At 54.1% G+C, this 16,541-nt stretch overlaps 1 protein-coding gene across 3 annotated transcripts in view; it reads left to right on the plus strand.

Annotated features, from left to right (window-relative positions):
• LOC122380861 (selenocysteine-specific elongation factor-like) overlaps positions 1-16,384 on the plus strand; it is a 24,494-nt gene extending 8,110 nt beyond the window's left edge. For all 3 annotated transcript variants that reach the window (XM_043364381.1, XM_043364380.1, XM_043364382.1), the window contains exons 4-6: positions 10,500-10,660; positions 11,749-11,948; positions 15,248-16,384. In XM_043364381.1, the coding sequence (XP_043220316.1) occupies positions 10,500-10,660; positions 11,749-11,948; positions 15,248-15,992 (1,106 nt within the window). In that variant the 3' untranslated portion in view covers positions 15,993-16,384. The remainder of the gene's footprint in view (positions 1-10,499; positions 10,661-11,748; positions 11,949-15,247) is intronic.
• The last annotated feature ends 157 nt before the right edge of the window (positions 16,385-16,541 follow it).

The following is a 16,541-nucleotide window of genomic DNA, read 5'->3' on the forward strand; positions in this document are numbered from 1 at the left end:
AAATAAAAGGCAACTTAATAGGGATCACATTGGTATAGAAAGAATCTTTCCAAGTTTAAAAATCAAGCGTTGGCATCGTGAGAAGCGTTAGGGTGGCCGCTTTGCCCCACTCTCCCCTACGTCTCTTTACACACGAAAAAAGGGCGAAGAGCTTGCTCACGACGGGAGATGCATTTCAAGGGCTGGGGAGACTATAGCTTTTCCGGCCTCCGATTCCGACTCCGACATTTGCTTCCCAAAACCAATGCCGACTTTTACTCAGTGCAAAACTGTCGACTCCGACTGACTCCGACCAGGACTCTGCAGCCCTGGCCGTTCTGCAGAGTCGATGGATTTTCGGTGACTCTGACTCCAACTACGGCCCCCAGCCTTCAAAATCGACTCCGGCTCCGACTGTGGCTCCGACTCCGATCGAAATCGTTTACTCTGAGTCACTGTGACCCCGACTTCGAAGTCCTCAGTCATTTGCCAGCAAATGAAAGGCGTAAGATGACAGAAAAAGTAGATGGTGCTGTGCGTTGTGGCCCTCCAGAAACGGTTCCTGCATCTGCTTCAGGCTGGTCGCGGTGTGACCTGCAACTGCAGCTCTTATTTGTGCCTGGTGCGGCAGAAATAGCCTCCAGCGACCACAGAAACGCAGCCTGGGCTTTTTGTCAGATTCTTGCATCATCGCTGAATACCTGCCACCAAAGGCTCAGCGGACTTTCAGACAGTCCAGTGCCGTAAGCGTTCATGATGATGCCCTTCAACTACTAAGAGCCCTGATTGACGCTTCTTCCTAACCAATCACCATAGACCTATGTAGCCCAGACATATAGACTGCAGGTGCAGAGGTCGATGTTAAAACATATAAAACTTTTACCATACAGTCTCGTAGAAATGGAAGCAATTTACTTTAGGAGGTTTCCTATCACTTCTTTAGTTAATTCCGTACGGGCCGCAAGCGTTCCGCATAGTGGACGGCGGCCTTTACTCCTTATCATTGTCTAAAGCTTGCTTGACGAAAAATCGACGCTTAGTTTATTGTCTTGATGCAGCGTTTGAATCGTTAGACGGTTCCTGAAGGCTGAAATAATTACAGGCATCGGTAGGACTAAACATCAGCAACAGGAGTGAAAACAAACACTGACACTATAAGCACCCTCATTCATTGCAAAAATTGTCTGAAATCATTCACTCGCAACAATGTAGGTACATACTGCAGTATGATAGCCCAGAAGTAGAGCGTATCAGCCATCCACGTACCATTATTGGGCCGCCGCCGCGCCCGCCTTGTGGCCGGAACTCGGGGGGGGGGGGGGGGGACCAGCCCGACACGTTCAAAGCTGAGCCAACGGCCGGGGGCAAGTTGGGGCAGGGTTTCTTAAATGGAACATATGCAGAAAAGTGTGGCGAATCTTCTCATGGTAGGTTTGGCGTGGATTTTTTGCCATTTTCTTATATCTCTACCGTTTTTACGGCGGCCCACGTTTTCATGGGATATCTGCAAAGGTTATTTTTAGATGAGATAATTCATCTAGTCCAAGAAACCCATCAAGTTTGGCTGTACTATTAAATATTAGCTTATTTATCATGTGCAATGTCATTTATTTCCAAACCTCTTTGACAACTATGCCAAAAAGTGTTGTGAGCATGACGCGGGTTTTTCACGATTTCATCTCAGCAACGACTACCACTGCGTGTACGTACAGTCGGGTACAGGTTGATGGTCCACTACTCTTTACCCACCGGGTTCCTATGGCTCAGCATTGGCAGCAGCCGCCTGGTACCGGTAGGCTGTGCCGCATGACCCGAGAGTGAAACGGCACAGTCTACCCACGCCGTTTGACATCGGCTCGGGTCGCCGGGTGGAGCGCTTTGTAGACCAGCTGTTGCGTCAGACAAGCGCGGGGGGAGGGGCTCGTCTCAGTGGTTGGCGTGGGCTGGCGAGTGGTGTGGGGCGTGTTGGTGGACCATGGGGGCTGGTCGGGTGTGTGTGGTCACTTGCTGCATTGCACATTTTGCGTCGCTTAACCCGCGCCCCGCTGGGGGGGGGGGGGCAGAATCTGCCCCCCTCCCGTTTTTCGCCAAGAACTTCTAAACGCGTTACGCCAGCGACGTCAAACTTTCAGTACCTTATCATACATCAATTTGACACGTTCCCTGAAAATTTGAGCGAAATCCGTCGGAAAATTTTTGAGAAATTGACGTTTTTGTGACGTCATGTTCGCCATTTTCGCCTCAAAAACGGCAAAATTTCAAACGCCGCTAACATCTTCATTTTTAAAGGAATCAAGACGTAACAAAGAAAAGGTTATACGTGATTCTACTTTGTCTATCAAATGGCTATCTCGGTTTTTTGAAAATTTTGGATTTTGGCCCAAATTTTTTCAAAAAACTAATTTTTTGGGAAAATAATGATAGAATCCAAAATTTTGGGTGTATCGCAAAAACCGGAATATATGTCAGAGAAGTAGTCTATGTGCACCTACATACCAATTTTTAGAAGAATCGGTTCAAAAATGTGGGAGTTATTCAAAATTTTATGACGTCACGACACACAAAAATTTTGAAAAATGATTTTTTGGAAGTTCTAGACCTCGTACGGAAACAAAAATAGCACCATTCGATTCGCCGTGAAAAACTGCATCGGATAGACACCTTTTTAGGCCTTAACAACCAACTTCAAAATTTGACCTCACTTGACCTGACCTTGACCTGACCTCGACCTGAAATTCATCCAGAGGTGGTCCATATCACTTATTGAGTGTGCCTATTGAATTCTATGAGTAAAATGACCCATAAAACATGTGTCGCACATGCCCTTTTCTATATTTTGTTTTTGGTGACCTGACCTGACCTGACCTTGACCTTGACCTTTGAATGACATTGCATGCAACGAATATTGTCTTGGTAGTCTAAGAACACGTTTTGGGCAATCAGTCTCAGTCCATTCTTCGGCAACTACGGTGCAAGGCCGATACTGTAGAAACTTGCATTTTATACCCTTGACCTGACCTTGACCTGACCTCTGACCTACTTAAGCAAAAAAATTTGGGCTCTTTAGATCCGCCTTGTTGAGAGCTTTCGATTGCCGTTTTCCCCGTCTTTCTACGACCATCGGTTCGGAAGTTAGACAGGGGGGCAGAATCTGCCCCCCCCCCCCAGCAGGGCGCGTATGGCTGAATAGCCCAGCGGGGCGCGGGTTAACAATTGCATTCCTGTTTTTGCTAAGCACAATGCACGGAAGACCCAGCGAATATGATTTACTTTACTTTTGCATTGTGCAATACGTGATTTGGCACGGTATCGAGGCAACGGTCTTGTGCCTATGCATGATATTTAGGCAATACGCTTATGGATTGATGCTGGATGTCGATGCGTATGCTAAATGTGGCACGCATTAAATGAATGAATGAATTAATCAATCAATCAATCGATCGATCAAACAATCAATCGGCATGTATAAAACCGTATAAATGGCTCGCAACCACTAATAGCAATCAAACCATCCTAACTCGGAAAAGCAGCCGGAGCCCTGACGAGGCTCGAACCGGGACTCCACGCTGTAAGTCTTTCCAATGATCCACCATCATTCGACCAAGCTAGAGCGACCGGCACTCGAACCCACAAAAGCATTAATTGACTTTGCCGCCGACCTCCCGGCCCCGCCGCCCGCCCGGCCAGACTTTGCCCCGGGCATAGCCACCATCCGGTGTAGCTCAGCGTAGGAGCGCTCGACTGTCAAACTGACCGGTAGTGAGGGGCCCGGTTCGAAACGCTTGGCACGCTGGATATTTATTTCTCGGTGGGAGGCTTTGCGTTTAGTCCACTTTTCAGAAAGATTATTTGGTGACTGACCTGTTTTCTTTCTTTGCTGCAATTCATGAGGAGACCGTATGCACCCTTACCTGTCCTTCCGCACCCCACTTGGGAGATGGGTGGTTACCGGTTGACCCCCCCCCATGGGCTTTGTGAATATCTCTAAAACGAATTTTTGGAGTGGGGATGCGACAAGTGACCACACACGCCCAGCCCCAGGTCCGCTCACTCCCTCCCCACATCACCCCCTCCCCACAACACTCCAGCCCGCCTCATCCACCGAGCCGAGCCAAATCGACAGGCCTGACCCTTACCCCCCTCCCCCTCCCAGCCGGTCTGACGCAGCGTCCGGTCAAATCGCTCTACCAGGCGACCCGAGCCGGTGTCATACAGTGTGGGTAGGCTGTGCCGTTTCACTCTCGGGTCATGCGGCACAGCCTACCGGTACCAGGCGGCTGCTGCCAATGCTGAGCCATAGGAACCCGGTGGATAAAGAGTGGTGGACCATCAACCTGTACCCGACTGTACCTACTACCTACCCACTTTAGGTCGCTACCTTACCAGTAAAACGCCTTTTGGGCGAAGAACGAGCGAGCGAGATAGTGAGCCCTGCACGTGCGGAAGGGCGAGAGGGTACTTCCAACGGGCTTGCGCAAAGCACCCTTCTAACCGGTCGCTAGCGGTGTACCAAATTTGAACGCAATCGGCCCAGCCGTTCCTGAGATCTGGAAGCGGCATTCTGCACGTGCGCACGTGCAAACGGGGTCCAAACTGACTTTTGCACGGCACCCTACTAACTGGTCTCCAACCGCGTACCAAATTTGAGCGCAATCGGCCCAGTCGTTCTCGAGATCTGGAAGCGCCCCCTGCGCGTGCGCACGTGCAGTAGCACCTTAACCGCAACACATGGGAATGCATTGCCTGGTGGGTGCCTACCCGTATGCCAAGTTTCAACGAAATCGCCCCAGTAATTACCGAGTTATTAAAATGGGAACAAATTTGACACCTCTTATTGTTGTATTTTGCACGTGCACTGGGGGTGACCCACATGCATCGAGAGTATCCTATTTTTGGTAGAAGGGATGCTGCTACCCTACAAAAATTACCGCAAGGCAATCGCCCAAGCGGCTGCTGAGATATGAGCCTCTCAAAATCATTACTTTTGCAAAACAGCTTGAACACCCTTGACTTTTCACGTGGCACGTGCCACGACGGTCACTGAGATGTATCAAAAGTAGTCAATTACGGGGTAGAAGGGATGGGGCTACCCAGCAAAAAAAGACCGCAGGCCAATCGATCCAGCGGTTGCTGAGATATAAGCCTCTTAAAAGCGTTACAGGCCGGGCCGGGCCGGGCCGCTCATACTGAGATTTTTCCGTTATATTGAAAAGGCTCGCTCGCTCGTAATCACCAAAAGGAGGACATTGGACTTAAGTATCGTGATATTGACATGCTTTAGACAATTTTCTATTGATTGAGGAGCATGAAAAGTTCAAATTCCGAAATTCGTTTTTTATTAAATTCACGCTAATCTGGGGTTCGGCCACACTGTGCGCTAGTGGACGGATAGGTGCCACGCCACCCCTGTCCGGCGATTACCACTGATGGGAGGGCGTTGACGGTTGGTCTGTTCATGGGTCGGTGGGCGAGCAGTGGAACTGGGCCAATCGGAGCTCCCGCTGCATTTCGAGGCCATGGGCATTGCAGTAGTGCCTGCAGTGGCATTGACGGCGACATCATCACTACGTGACGGACACCTGTGATGTGATGTCGGACATTCCAGAGCGGTCACGCGGTCTCCGGTCGTTGAGGTCCCACTGGCCGGGGGCGCCGTCCCACCGGCGGGGGGCGCCGTCCCACCGGCGGGGGCGCCGTCCCACCGGCCGGAGATTGCTCAGTGCTCACCACGGACGGCCTAGGTGACCCGGTCCCTAGTCACCCCTCCCCTCTCCGTGGGAGCAGCAGTCGGGGAGAAGGCAGAACGGATAAGAACTGAAGGGATGACGGACGAGATTTGTTGGGAGGTGGGCAGTAATCGCCACGCCATGTGTGGATCGCCCATGATCGTAAATACGAGTACAATACAATATACAATACAATACAAGGATGGGTGAAGGGGAACGGAGAGAACTCTATACCTTCTAAGGAATGCTGCGGCGAGAGACGGTAACAAGGACTTCATTGACATACTATTGCTTCCAAATTAAGCTTGATTCGCGTCTGGCTCTAGTACTGCATTGAATACCCTCCCGAGCCCCTCCCGTATCGCCAGGGTAGCTGTCCCGGTGAGGCGCGTGTCAGACTGAAGCAGTGCGTCGACCTTGTGACTGTCAGTCCGCGCCTGGGGCGGGGACACGGGTGTGACCTGTGATAATGGCGGGCACGTGAGCGTGACGCATAGCTGGGTCACATTCTATCCAATCAGGGACGATGAGAGCGCCACAGTGCAGTGGTCAGGCCGATGACCGGGTGGGGAGCGCTGGTTGGGCTTGTTGCGGGCTAGAAAATATTGGGAACGCTTGGTAACTTAAGTGCTACACGGACTTGCGCTTAGACTTTTCACATTTTTTGAAGCGAAGAATTAATTTATGTCTTAGCCGTCGCTGGCCGAGGAGAGTGCCTTCCCCGACATTTTTTTTTTTTTTTATTGCACGAAGCATGCAGACAATAGTTTTTCAGATTTTCGAGCTCTTTCGAATGCCGCTTACCACGTGTCGCACACGTGGCCCAGGATCCGAGTTAGTGTGGGGATGGGGGGGGGGGGGGTGCGACGTGGTTGGCGCCGAGCACCTGCCTGGCGCGGGTAAATAATTATCTGATAAATATTTATAATATATGTTACGATTATATTGGCATTATTGTTTTAAATGAAACTGTGGTTATGATTGTTAAACGCAATATTAAAACTAGCGCAGTTAAAGCATCCCGCAGCAGAACTAAAAAAAAAAAAAAAACATTCACACACCGTCCAGGCCCGGGCCGGGGTCGGATCACTGCCCTCGCCTCACAGCGACTTGTTTCGCCCGCTGGTCTCGCCCGCCGGCTACATGTGCCCTTGACCTTTAACCTACGATGCGTGTCCTGGCTGAATTCCGTTCCGATCGCGCGTCCAGCTGCACCACGGTTGCGGCCGCGCGGCCCGTCTCTCGCCGGGCGCTGCGCCGCCCCAGCCCCGGGTAATGCCTCTGACGCCAGAGGCGCCCGAGGCCAAAATCGCCGATCGCTGACCGACCACAGGTCACGTCCGCACCCCTACCCGCGCATTTGAAACTCCCGGATGTCCAAAGGCCCCGGATGTTAAACCTCTGGCCTACCGTGACGCATCTCGCCGAGCCGGGTATCTCGGTAAAACTCGGGCTTCGGTAGGGTATTCACTACAGTACTGGAGCGAAGTGAGGATCAAGCTTAATTTGGAAGCAATAATACCGCAATGTTCGGAACATGTGATCATTCCCAACATAGGACAGTAAGGGCTGGTGCATTGCGATACGGGAACGGACTTGCGATGCTGGGTAGGTTGATGACAATATACTTATTTGAGAAATATCCCAGCGGATGTGTGCCATCTTCCGTGAGCTGGCGATCGGTCTGACCTGCGCACTGGTGTCCGAAGTGCTCCCATTTATGAACGTATTCCGGCCATTATTGGAGGTTCTGAGAACAGATGGCCGGGCCTCAGCCGGAACAAATGTGGCGGCCGGCGGGTGTCGCGCCCAGTGCCAGAATTGATGGAGTGACGGCGCGGCCCGCCCGGAGAATTGGACACGACCGGGGTCAATACGAGCCGCTCTGTCACCGGCCGGGTCACTTGTCTTCCGAATTGGTGGCCCGCCCGGCTGAGCTATGACCGACCAATGGAGCGTGTGAGATCTATGGAGCGAACCTCTTACCCGCCGGCCGAGCTAACCTATAGTGATAGCTAGCGGCCGAGTCAACAGGCAGCTAATAGCCAAACTCAGCTTCTAGCTCAACAGTTGCCGATAGTTAGCGTCACATTAAGAGCCTATTCGTACATGAAACATGCTAAGCCCAGCCGTGGTTAGATCAGCGCTGATAAGGGATGTCCCAGTCGCGATAAGGTTGGCCCGTTCTGTGACAACTCTTCCCGCGCCCCGTTGGGGGGGGGGGGCATTTTGGCCCCCCCCCCTAAGATCTCGAGAACCACGCAACGTAGCGACAAGCGGCAAACGGTGTTGGATAGCCCTATCAGGGAACTACCTTGTGACCCAATTTTATTGACCTAGGTCAAACCGATGACGTCACAGGTCAGGTCAAAGGTCCAATTTTCACCGTTTACAGGCATTTCAAGAAATGCGTTGTACAATCGAGTAAAATGCATTTCATTGAAAATCATCGATGGGGAAATGTTCTTCAAACACATATTTTGCTAGTTGAGGTCACTGATACCAGGTCAGGTCACAGAGGTCAGGTCACTGGGGGGTCACAATATGAAAGTGTCGTGTGATACATGTTTTATGGTCCATTTTACATGACAAATGCGATTATGTGGGTCAGGCAGCCTTTGGGGCCAGCTTAGGTCACGTTTTGGTCAAGGTCAGGTCAAGGTCAGGTCAAGGTCAGGTCAAGGTCAGGTCAAATTAGGTCAAATTTCAAAGTTGATATTTTTGCATAAAATGGGTATCGAATCGATGCAGCTCGTCACGGGGAGTTCAATGGTGGTCTTTGTTTTGCCGTATGAGGTCTAGAATCGCTAAAAATGGAGTTCAAAAATTTGACGTCATCATTTTTGAACAGTTTTTTCGCTATAACTTGGCCAAAAAACGAGATATCGATCTGAAATTTGGTATGAACAGCGCAGGGACTATCACATATATTCCGGTTTTTTCGAAATTCGGAAAAATTTTGGATTTTTTTTAGTTTTTCAAAAAAAAATCAATTTTTTGAAACTTTTTGGGTCAAAAACCCAAAATTTTGAAAATTCGAGATAGCAGTTTTGTAGCGCCGCTTTTTGTCTACTAGACCATATAAAGAACTTTGAAATTGCTTGATAACTGTAGATTTGGTGAGCGTTTCAAGATTGCATGTTTTTTGCTCATTTTTGCTCGAACATGACCTCAGTTTGACCTCAATAACTCCTGACCTAAGGTGACCTAAGACTTGAAATTTGGTGTGAAGGTGTCAAATTGATGCCCGGGAAGGTACTGAAAATTTGGCGGCGCTGCGCGCCGCCGTTTAACCCTCGCCCAACGGGGCGAGGGTTAAGTACCACTCCGTCTCTGCCTGCGCCCGTGCGGCCCTCAGCTCACCCCTGCTTAGCTACCGGGTCCCTGTATATACGACCGCCCCTCTGCCGTGCGGCCCTTGCAGCCCGTCCCCGGTCAGCGCCAACCGACCGCCGCTGACCACGTGTCCAAAACACGCCTGATGGCCGACCGGAGACCAGCCGGAGGGGTCGGTTAGGGCGCGCCAGAGCACTCAACAGTCTCAGCAGTCAACGATCCATCAGTCAACAACTCAGTCAGTGATCCAATCAGTGAACAGTCGCATCAGTTGTGGCGCCGCTGGGAGCTCGGGATCGCATTGGGGCGGAGTAATTTAAACTTCTGACCTTTTATAGCGTTCTGTTTGGACGCCTAGTTCCAAACGTCATTTTGTCATCGGCTTTTTTCGTTCGGCGTTTTAGCTTATTTCATTTGTGGTAAAAACCTGGGCGTAAATGGTGGCCGGAGTTTCTTTTGTTGGCGTTCAATCGCAGACGTCCAATGTGGGATAAGTGATAAGTGTTGCTGCTTTTCTTTTTTAGAGCTAGGGCACTAAAGAAAAATGTTACGTTGAGCAGCTAAAGGGATCAACCATCCGTCTATTGTTCTGCCTTATATGTTACTGTTGGCGTTTGTTGTGGCTATATGGCAGAGCTCAGTGTGTTTTGACAGTGTGTGCTGTTGTGTGTGTGTTTTACAGAGCCTCGTGAGTTCCGACAAAGCCCCGGTTAACTTAGTTACCGCATAGTGTTATCCCGAGGAGTGTTATTCTGACAGCTCCCCGTGTGTTCTGACAGAGCCCTGTGTCATCCCCAGGGATGTTATTCTGACGACCCCCTCCCCATTCACCAGGGGTTATATTCTGACAGGTATCCGTGTTTTTCCCAGCCGTGTTCTCTGACAGAGTTCCGTGTGTCCCCGGCGTGTCCCCCAGGCGTGTCCGAGCTGGTAGAGGAGCTGCGCCGCCAGGTGTACCTGCCGCCGCTGACAGGGTCCCCTCTCCCCCAGGCGTGTCCGAGTTGGTGGAGGAGCTAGCTGCACCGCCAGGTGTACCTGCCGCCGCTGACAGAGTCCTGTATCTCCCCCCCCCCCTCCCCGCGGTGTGTTCTGGAGTACAGCCAGGGTGAGCGTGCTGAACCCACTGGGTCGTGTGACTTTTCAGACTGGTTGTGGGCAAACACAGAGAAACCGAGCTCCAAAATTGTTGTTACTCGAGTCCCGGTGTCTCCCCCAGGCGTGTCCGAGTTGGTGGAGGAGCTAACTGCGCCGCCAGGTGTACCTGCCGCCGCTGACAGAGTCCTGTATCTCCCTCCCTCCCCGCGGTGTGTTCTGACAGGGTCCTGTACCTCCCCCAGGCGTGTCCGAGTTGGTGGAGGAGCTAGCTGCGCCGCCAGGTGTACCTGCCGCCGCTGACAGGGTCCTGTATCTCCCTCCCTCCCCGCGGTGTGTTCTGACAGAGTCCCCCCTCTCCCCCAGGCGTGTCCGAGTTGGTGGAGGAGCTGCGCCGCCAGGTGTACCTGCCGGCGCGCGCCGTCGCCGAGCCGCTGGTGTTCTCGGTGGACCACTGTTTCAGTATCCGCGGCCAGGGCACCGTTCTGACCGGCACCGTGCTGCAGGGCTCCATCAGCGTGAACCAGGTGAGCGCCGCTCGGCCTCGGCCGCGCTGCTAGAGTACAGTCAGGGTGAGCGTGCTGATCCGCTGGGTCGTGTGGTGTTTCAGTTTGGTTGTGGGCAAACCCAGGTAAACCGAGCTCCAAAATTATTGTTGCTCAATTCTCACGCACTCAAGGTATTTCAGGGCTGATGTCGACGCGTATGTCTAACTATTCCTCAATTCATGTCACATTGGTGAACTCAGCCACACAGCGGGGTTACCTGGCACGCCTGGCCGGATAAGTGCGCCGCCGCGGCCACAAACGACCCTTCCCGGATCTTGGGCGCCTCCCCCGGCGCTGCGGGCGCTGAATGGATGGCCGTCCGTTCTGGGAAGATCCAGACGCATCGCCCGGCGCCGCCGAGACGCTCTTTACCATTTCACGGACGACGCATTAAAACCATCTTAGTGGCGGCGCCCGAACTGCATGCATATTACATGACAGTCTGCGAGACGCGCCGCTCCGCTCCGCCGCCGCCGTCGGCGCTCCGCTCGCCGGGCCGATCGGCGAGTGTTCCGGGAGGGTCGTGTCGGGACGGCGCGGCACGTGGGACAGACGGCGCGCATCGGCTCACACTCCGGGCCGGCGGCGATCGCGGCTGATTTCCGGCGCTGTGATGAATTCCGAACAGGTGGTCCGGAAGCGTTTCGCGGAACTAATACACCCTCCTTTGACTTTACAGCAGCAGTAACGAAAATGCCCGTTCAGTCTTCGGACGGAGTTCTCTTGACCCCTGGTCTTCATGGCCTAGGTGGTAACGGAGCTGTGACCTGAACAGTGACGGCTGCGACCCGTGGCCTTATGTAGTCCTGTGACTTGTGGCTCTGACCTGTGACGGCTGTGACCTTTGACCTATGACGTCTATAACTGATGTGTTCTAGCTGCTGAGTCCCGTGTCGTCTCCGACTTATGACCTCCGGCCTGTGACCTGTGACCTCTACTTGTGTTCTCCGACCTGTGACCTCTGATCTGTATTCTCCGACCTATGACCTCCGGCCTGTGACCTGTGACCTGTGTTCTCTGACCTGTGGTGACCTGTGACTGACCTGTGACGGCTATGTCCGCTGCAGACGGTGGAGATTCCGGCGCTGAAGGTGACCAAGAAGGTCAAGTCGCTGCAGATGTTCCGCCGGCCGGTGGAGCGGGCTGTCCAGGGCGACCGGCTCGGCGTGTGCGTCACACAGTTTGACCCCAAGACGCTGGAGCGGGGCCTGGTGTGCGAGGTCGGCTACCTGTCCACTGTGCCGGCCTGCATCGTCAGCCTACACCGGTACGGCGGGGCACGGGAGGGGGACAGGGCCAGGGGAGGGTCAGATCTGGGGAGGGAGCCCGGCCACCCGGCCTGCATCGTCAGCCTCCACCGGTACGGCGGGGGCAGGGGAGGGGGATGGTCAGACCTGGGGAGGGATATATCAGGAGTTAAGGGGGAGGGGGGGGGGCTGTGCTTTGAGTGCCACAGAACCTAGTCTCAGTGTTTTTTTAAAGGTAATTTTGGTCTTTATTTAGATCGCTGCAAGTTCGTAAGCGTGGATTTTGGTACAGAATAACTGTGAACGCGCTCTCACACAGGACGCGCTCTCAGAGCGGCGGGCGCTCGTAGGTGTTCCTTCTCACCCCCGGCCTCGGCCAGTCCACCGGCGCCCCTCCCGGCCCGGCCAGCCTTTTAGAGCGGTCCCGCAGCCCATTCCAGTCCTCACTCCACCCGGTCACCTGTCGTCACGACTCTGAAGCGTTTTCAGTCTGTCGGTGGCATCGGTGCTACGCTAGCGCCCCTGCTATCATGTTTACCATAGAGCCTTCTATTTCCTGTTCATCGCATGCAACATTCATTTCCGTCGCTGAACACCACGCACCAGTTCTCGTTTCTGGGAATGCAGACAGTTTGCTTTTATCTTCCCAGCACTGCAATCTCTTCATGTTTTGTTTTCCTTGAAACAGTAGGCGAGCACCAATCGTAGATGTCTGTTGCAGTTGCAGCTTTGAAGGAGGTTCGTTTGGCATCGCGTTCCCATTCAGCGTAGAACCATACTGCTTTTGTCACTGACGAACCATATTTGCTTTTGCTCCTGATACGTTGCTATCATTTGTGAGATGTTACATTGAGGCAACGCTGTTACACTCTGTGCCAATGTGTTGTTCGGGACTCGGTATGTTATCGAGTAAGAATGCTGCACTGAGACGGCGCTGTTAGCCGAAACCGGGGCCTCCCTCTCGACGGCCGGAAGCGGCCGGCGGGAGGCCTCCCTGGCGACCGCGCCGCACTCGCCACACAAATTAGGCTCCTCCGTTCGCGGAAGGCTGCCGAGAAGAGTCGGCGCTTCTCGGGCAGGCCGGTCGGTCGGCCGGGTACGGACGGGCGGCACCGGCCGCGGTCCCACCCGTTCCCTACTGGTTCGTGTGTCCGCCACGGTCCTGGTCTGCTGAGGTCCGTGTCCGCCACGGTCCTGGTCTGCTGAGGTCCGTGTCCGCCACGGTCCTGGTCTGCTGCGGTCCTAGTCAGTCTGTCCCGTCCGTCCCGTCCGCTCTTAGTCCGAGAGGTGGCGGCGAGGCTCGCGGTCGAACATTTGTTGCATTCGGACGCCGCCAGTGCCGCTCGGAGATGTTCTGTGACAGTGAGCTGGTTCTGCGAGTGAATAGGTGAACCTACAAAGTGGAGATTGCTTAGTTGGTTGATAGATGGGCCGTGGATCATGATCGCTTCAGTCGCAGCCAAATGTAAACATCCACTGTACTCCAGCATGCATCTAGTGCGTGATCTTCAGAGGAAAGAAAGTTGAGGCGCTACGAGCGTTCAGTTATGTGCATTGGTACTTAGCACACGGTTTGGGAAAATTAAAATGACCTTGAAGCTAACCATGTTCTTGACGGTCCTTTTCTGATCTTTCTTTATCATGTATCTTTCTTTATCCGTTAGTGTTTCTGGCAAAGTTGTTGCACTCTAATATTTTGTTGGAATCGATATTGCAATAGCCATTATTGTGTTTGATAATTGAACACAATTCGAAATCGACACGACGGGTGAAAAGCAGATTGCTTTGGAACCGCATCGTACAATTGTTATAAAATCGGCTCCTTTTTTTGCTCGTCAGTTGCAGTCCTCACTATGACGTCACATCCGCTTCACTCGCAGTTCACTAAACGGTGGCCTTCTCCGAACACGGCCGAACGCTGATATGTTTTCCGTGTCCATCTCAGCCTGTGCTGGGAAATTAATGTTACAATACGGCGCGCGGGCTGACACGGCGCTGAGCACTGCCCCGGAGCGGCCGGCCGGCAGGTCCTCTCTACATTACACCCAGCGCGCCATTTCGCCGTAAAGCCAATCAGAATTGCCGGCCGGTCGAGATCTTAGGGAAATGGCCGGCCGAAATCAATGCTGACGCGCCTGTCGCCGGGCCTCCACCGGCTTTGTGCGGCCGAGCCGGGGCTTTGTGCAGGCGTCATGACGGCTCGCATTAGAGGCTGGACCGTGACACGTAGGGGGGGGGGGGAGGGGGGTCGCGACCTTGCCACGGCTCTCGGTCCTGTCGGACTGCGCCCTCAGCCAGGTCATCGGACTGGACTGCCGCGCGAATAATTCAGAGTGGTGAGGTACAATTGGCCATAATCCCGAATTTACCTACTGTAGGCCTGGAGGTCTGGCTGACTACGTTTCCATTTGTGAAAAGGACACGCGTATCGAAGTTGGTCTTTCTTGACGCTCGCTGCTCCTGGGTTCAGGCTGCTCTAAATTTTCGCATTACCCCCGCAGTGCAGCGCGGTCTAATGCAATGTGTCGGCGCTCGGCAGGTTTGCCGTCCGCCGGCGGGCCGGGCCGGGCCGGTCTGTGCGCTGTTAATGTGCAATCTGTATGCTGTCGGGACGCACCTGAGTGGGTACCGGCCCCAATCCGACACAGCGTCGGCCGGCGAGCTCCAATTCAGACGCTCCCCGAGAGTGGCGCAACGCCTGGAGCGGTCCCCGGTAAAAGCAGGCCCTGCTGCGAGACATACATTTGCGCTTTTATTGTGAGCGCTTTGATGTTCTGAAGCACATTTTGAGCTGGATGGTATTCCCACCAGTTTCTCCTACCAAGTCGCTGGAAATAGTTATGAGTATTAAGCAGTGTCATTGCCAGTCTGCTTCAACATCCTTGATCTTCCTAACCAAGTTGGCTGGTTATCGGAAACCGAACAAGTTCCATTGCTGTCTCGGTATATGGAATCAGAATTTGCGGCCGTTTAGTTCATTGTTTGCTATTGTTCCTTTTCCATTGCGCAGCATGCCTAAGGACCGTTTCCTTTTGTGAGCTACATAGAAGTGTCGCATCCCATCCCGTTTATCGTGTTTCATATCCCTAGTCTTGTAACTGTAGTCGAATAGCGAACATCTTATAACTGAAAAAACTTATCTTGATGCAACGATAGCCATTTGAACAATTTTTATCCTTCATCATATGACATCTTTCACTGACCCATTCAGGCACAACGGATCATAGTCCATCCGCAGGCGCAGCGTTCGGTACAGCTCCCACTGGCCGCTCCTCTGCCAGCGCGACCATTCCGCCGCTGACCGCCTCCCTCTCCACAGGATCAGCTACTACCGGGGCGAGATCCGCAGCAAGAGTCGACTGCACGTGACGCTGGGCCACGACACGGTGATGGCGCGCCTGACCCTGTTCACCGCGCCGGGCCGGGAGGCGGAGCCGGGGCCGGAGCCGGGGCCGGAGCCGGAGCCGGAGCCGCCCGGCTGGGACCCGCAGGCCGAGTACGTCTACCTGGAGAGCCTGGAGCGCGGCGCGGCGCTGGCGCTGCTGGAGCTCGAGCGGCCGGTCACGGTGCCGCCGGGCGCGGCGCTGATCGGCTCGCGGCTCGACATGGACGCCAACTCGCCGGCGTGTCGGCTGGCCTTCCACGGCCGCCTGCTGGCGCCGCTGGAGCGCGACTACGCCACCGCCTTCCTGCCCGCGCTCAGGGTGTTCAAACGCAAGGGCAAGGCCGGCGTGGTCGACCGGCTGCACAGCGACACGGAGGTAATCGTCAAGGACCTGCTGAAAAAGGAGAGCAACGTGGCGCTGTTCAGCGGCCTGCGCGTGCGCCTCGCCACTGGAGAGGCAGGCGTCATCGACGGCCCCTTCGGCCAGAGCGGCAAGGTCAAGGTGCGGCTGACGGACGTCCTGGCAGAGGAGACCCGGGCTCGGCTGAGCACCGGCGCGCGCAAGAAGGGGAAGGCGGCCGCCGAGGCGCCCGCCGCGCCGCCGCCCGCGCCCGTCGCCGTCCAGCTGGACTTCAAGCGGTACATCTTCGACCCCAAGAAGCGGATGATACAGAACTGATGGTGACCGGAGGAGGGTCGCGGCGCTGTGTTCATTCTCTGTGCAGGTCGGCTGTGCGCACTTTGGTCCTTATCCGTGTGTATGTGTGTGATGCTGTGCTGTGGGCACTTTGTACCAATCATCTGTGGGCACGCTACCGTTTGACCATTAACTGACCGCCATATAGTGCCGTCGTACCGCGTTATGTGATCGACAGAGGTGGTTTTACCTCAGCTGGGGGCTGATTCTAGTGCCTCGGTCACTGCCTGGGTAACGGGCCGGGGCTGTCTGCCGACGGCGACCTATCCAGGGAACACACTGTCACCCGACGGCGCCATTGTTATTGTTGGAGGCGCCTGTGAACTCGAGTGTTGACGCACATGTCCTATCACGCAATATATCGTGTATCTTGTGTCTATATTTAACTGGGTCCATTATGAATTATGCCGAGCTGCCACGGTTTACTGTGCGGCCTCCACTGGATAAGGACGGCTGCTCAGACAGGCGTCCGTCGACCCGCGCAGGGACGTGGCGCCCGGCTCTGACTCCGCTCCGGTCCCCGGCTGGGAG

The sequence above is a fragment of the Amphibalanus amphitrite genome, unplaced genomic scaffold, assembly GCF_019059575.1.
Source record: "Amphibalanus amphitrite isolate SeventyFive unplaced genomic scaffold, NRLGWU_Aamphi_draft 000108F_arrow, whole genome shotgun sequence".
Taxonomy (NCBI): domain Eukaryota; kingdom Metazoa; phylum Arthropoda; class Thecostraca; order Balanomorpha; family Balanidae; genus Amphibalanus; species Amphibalanus amphitrite.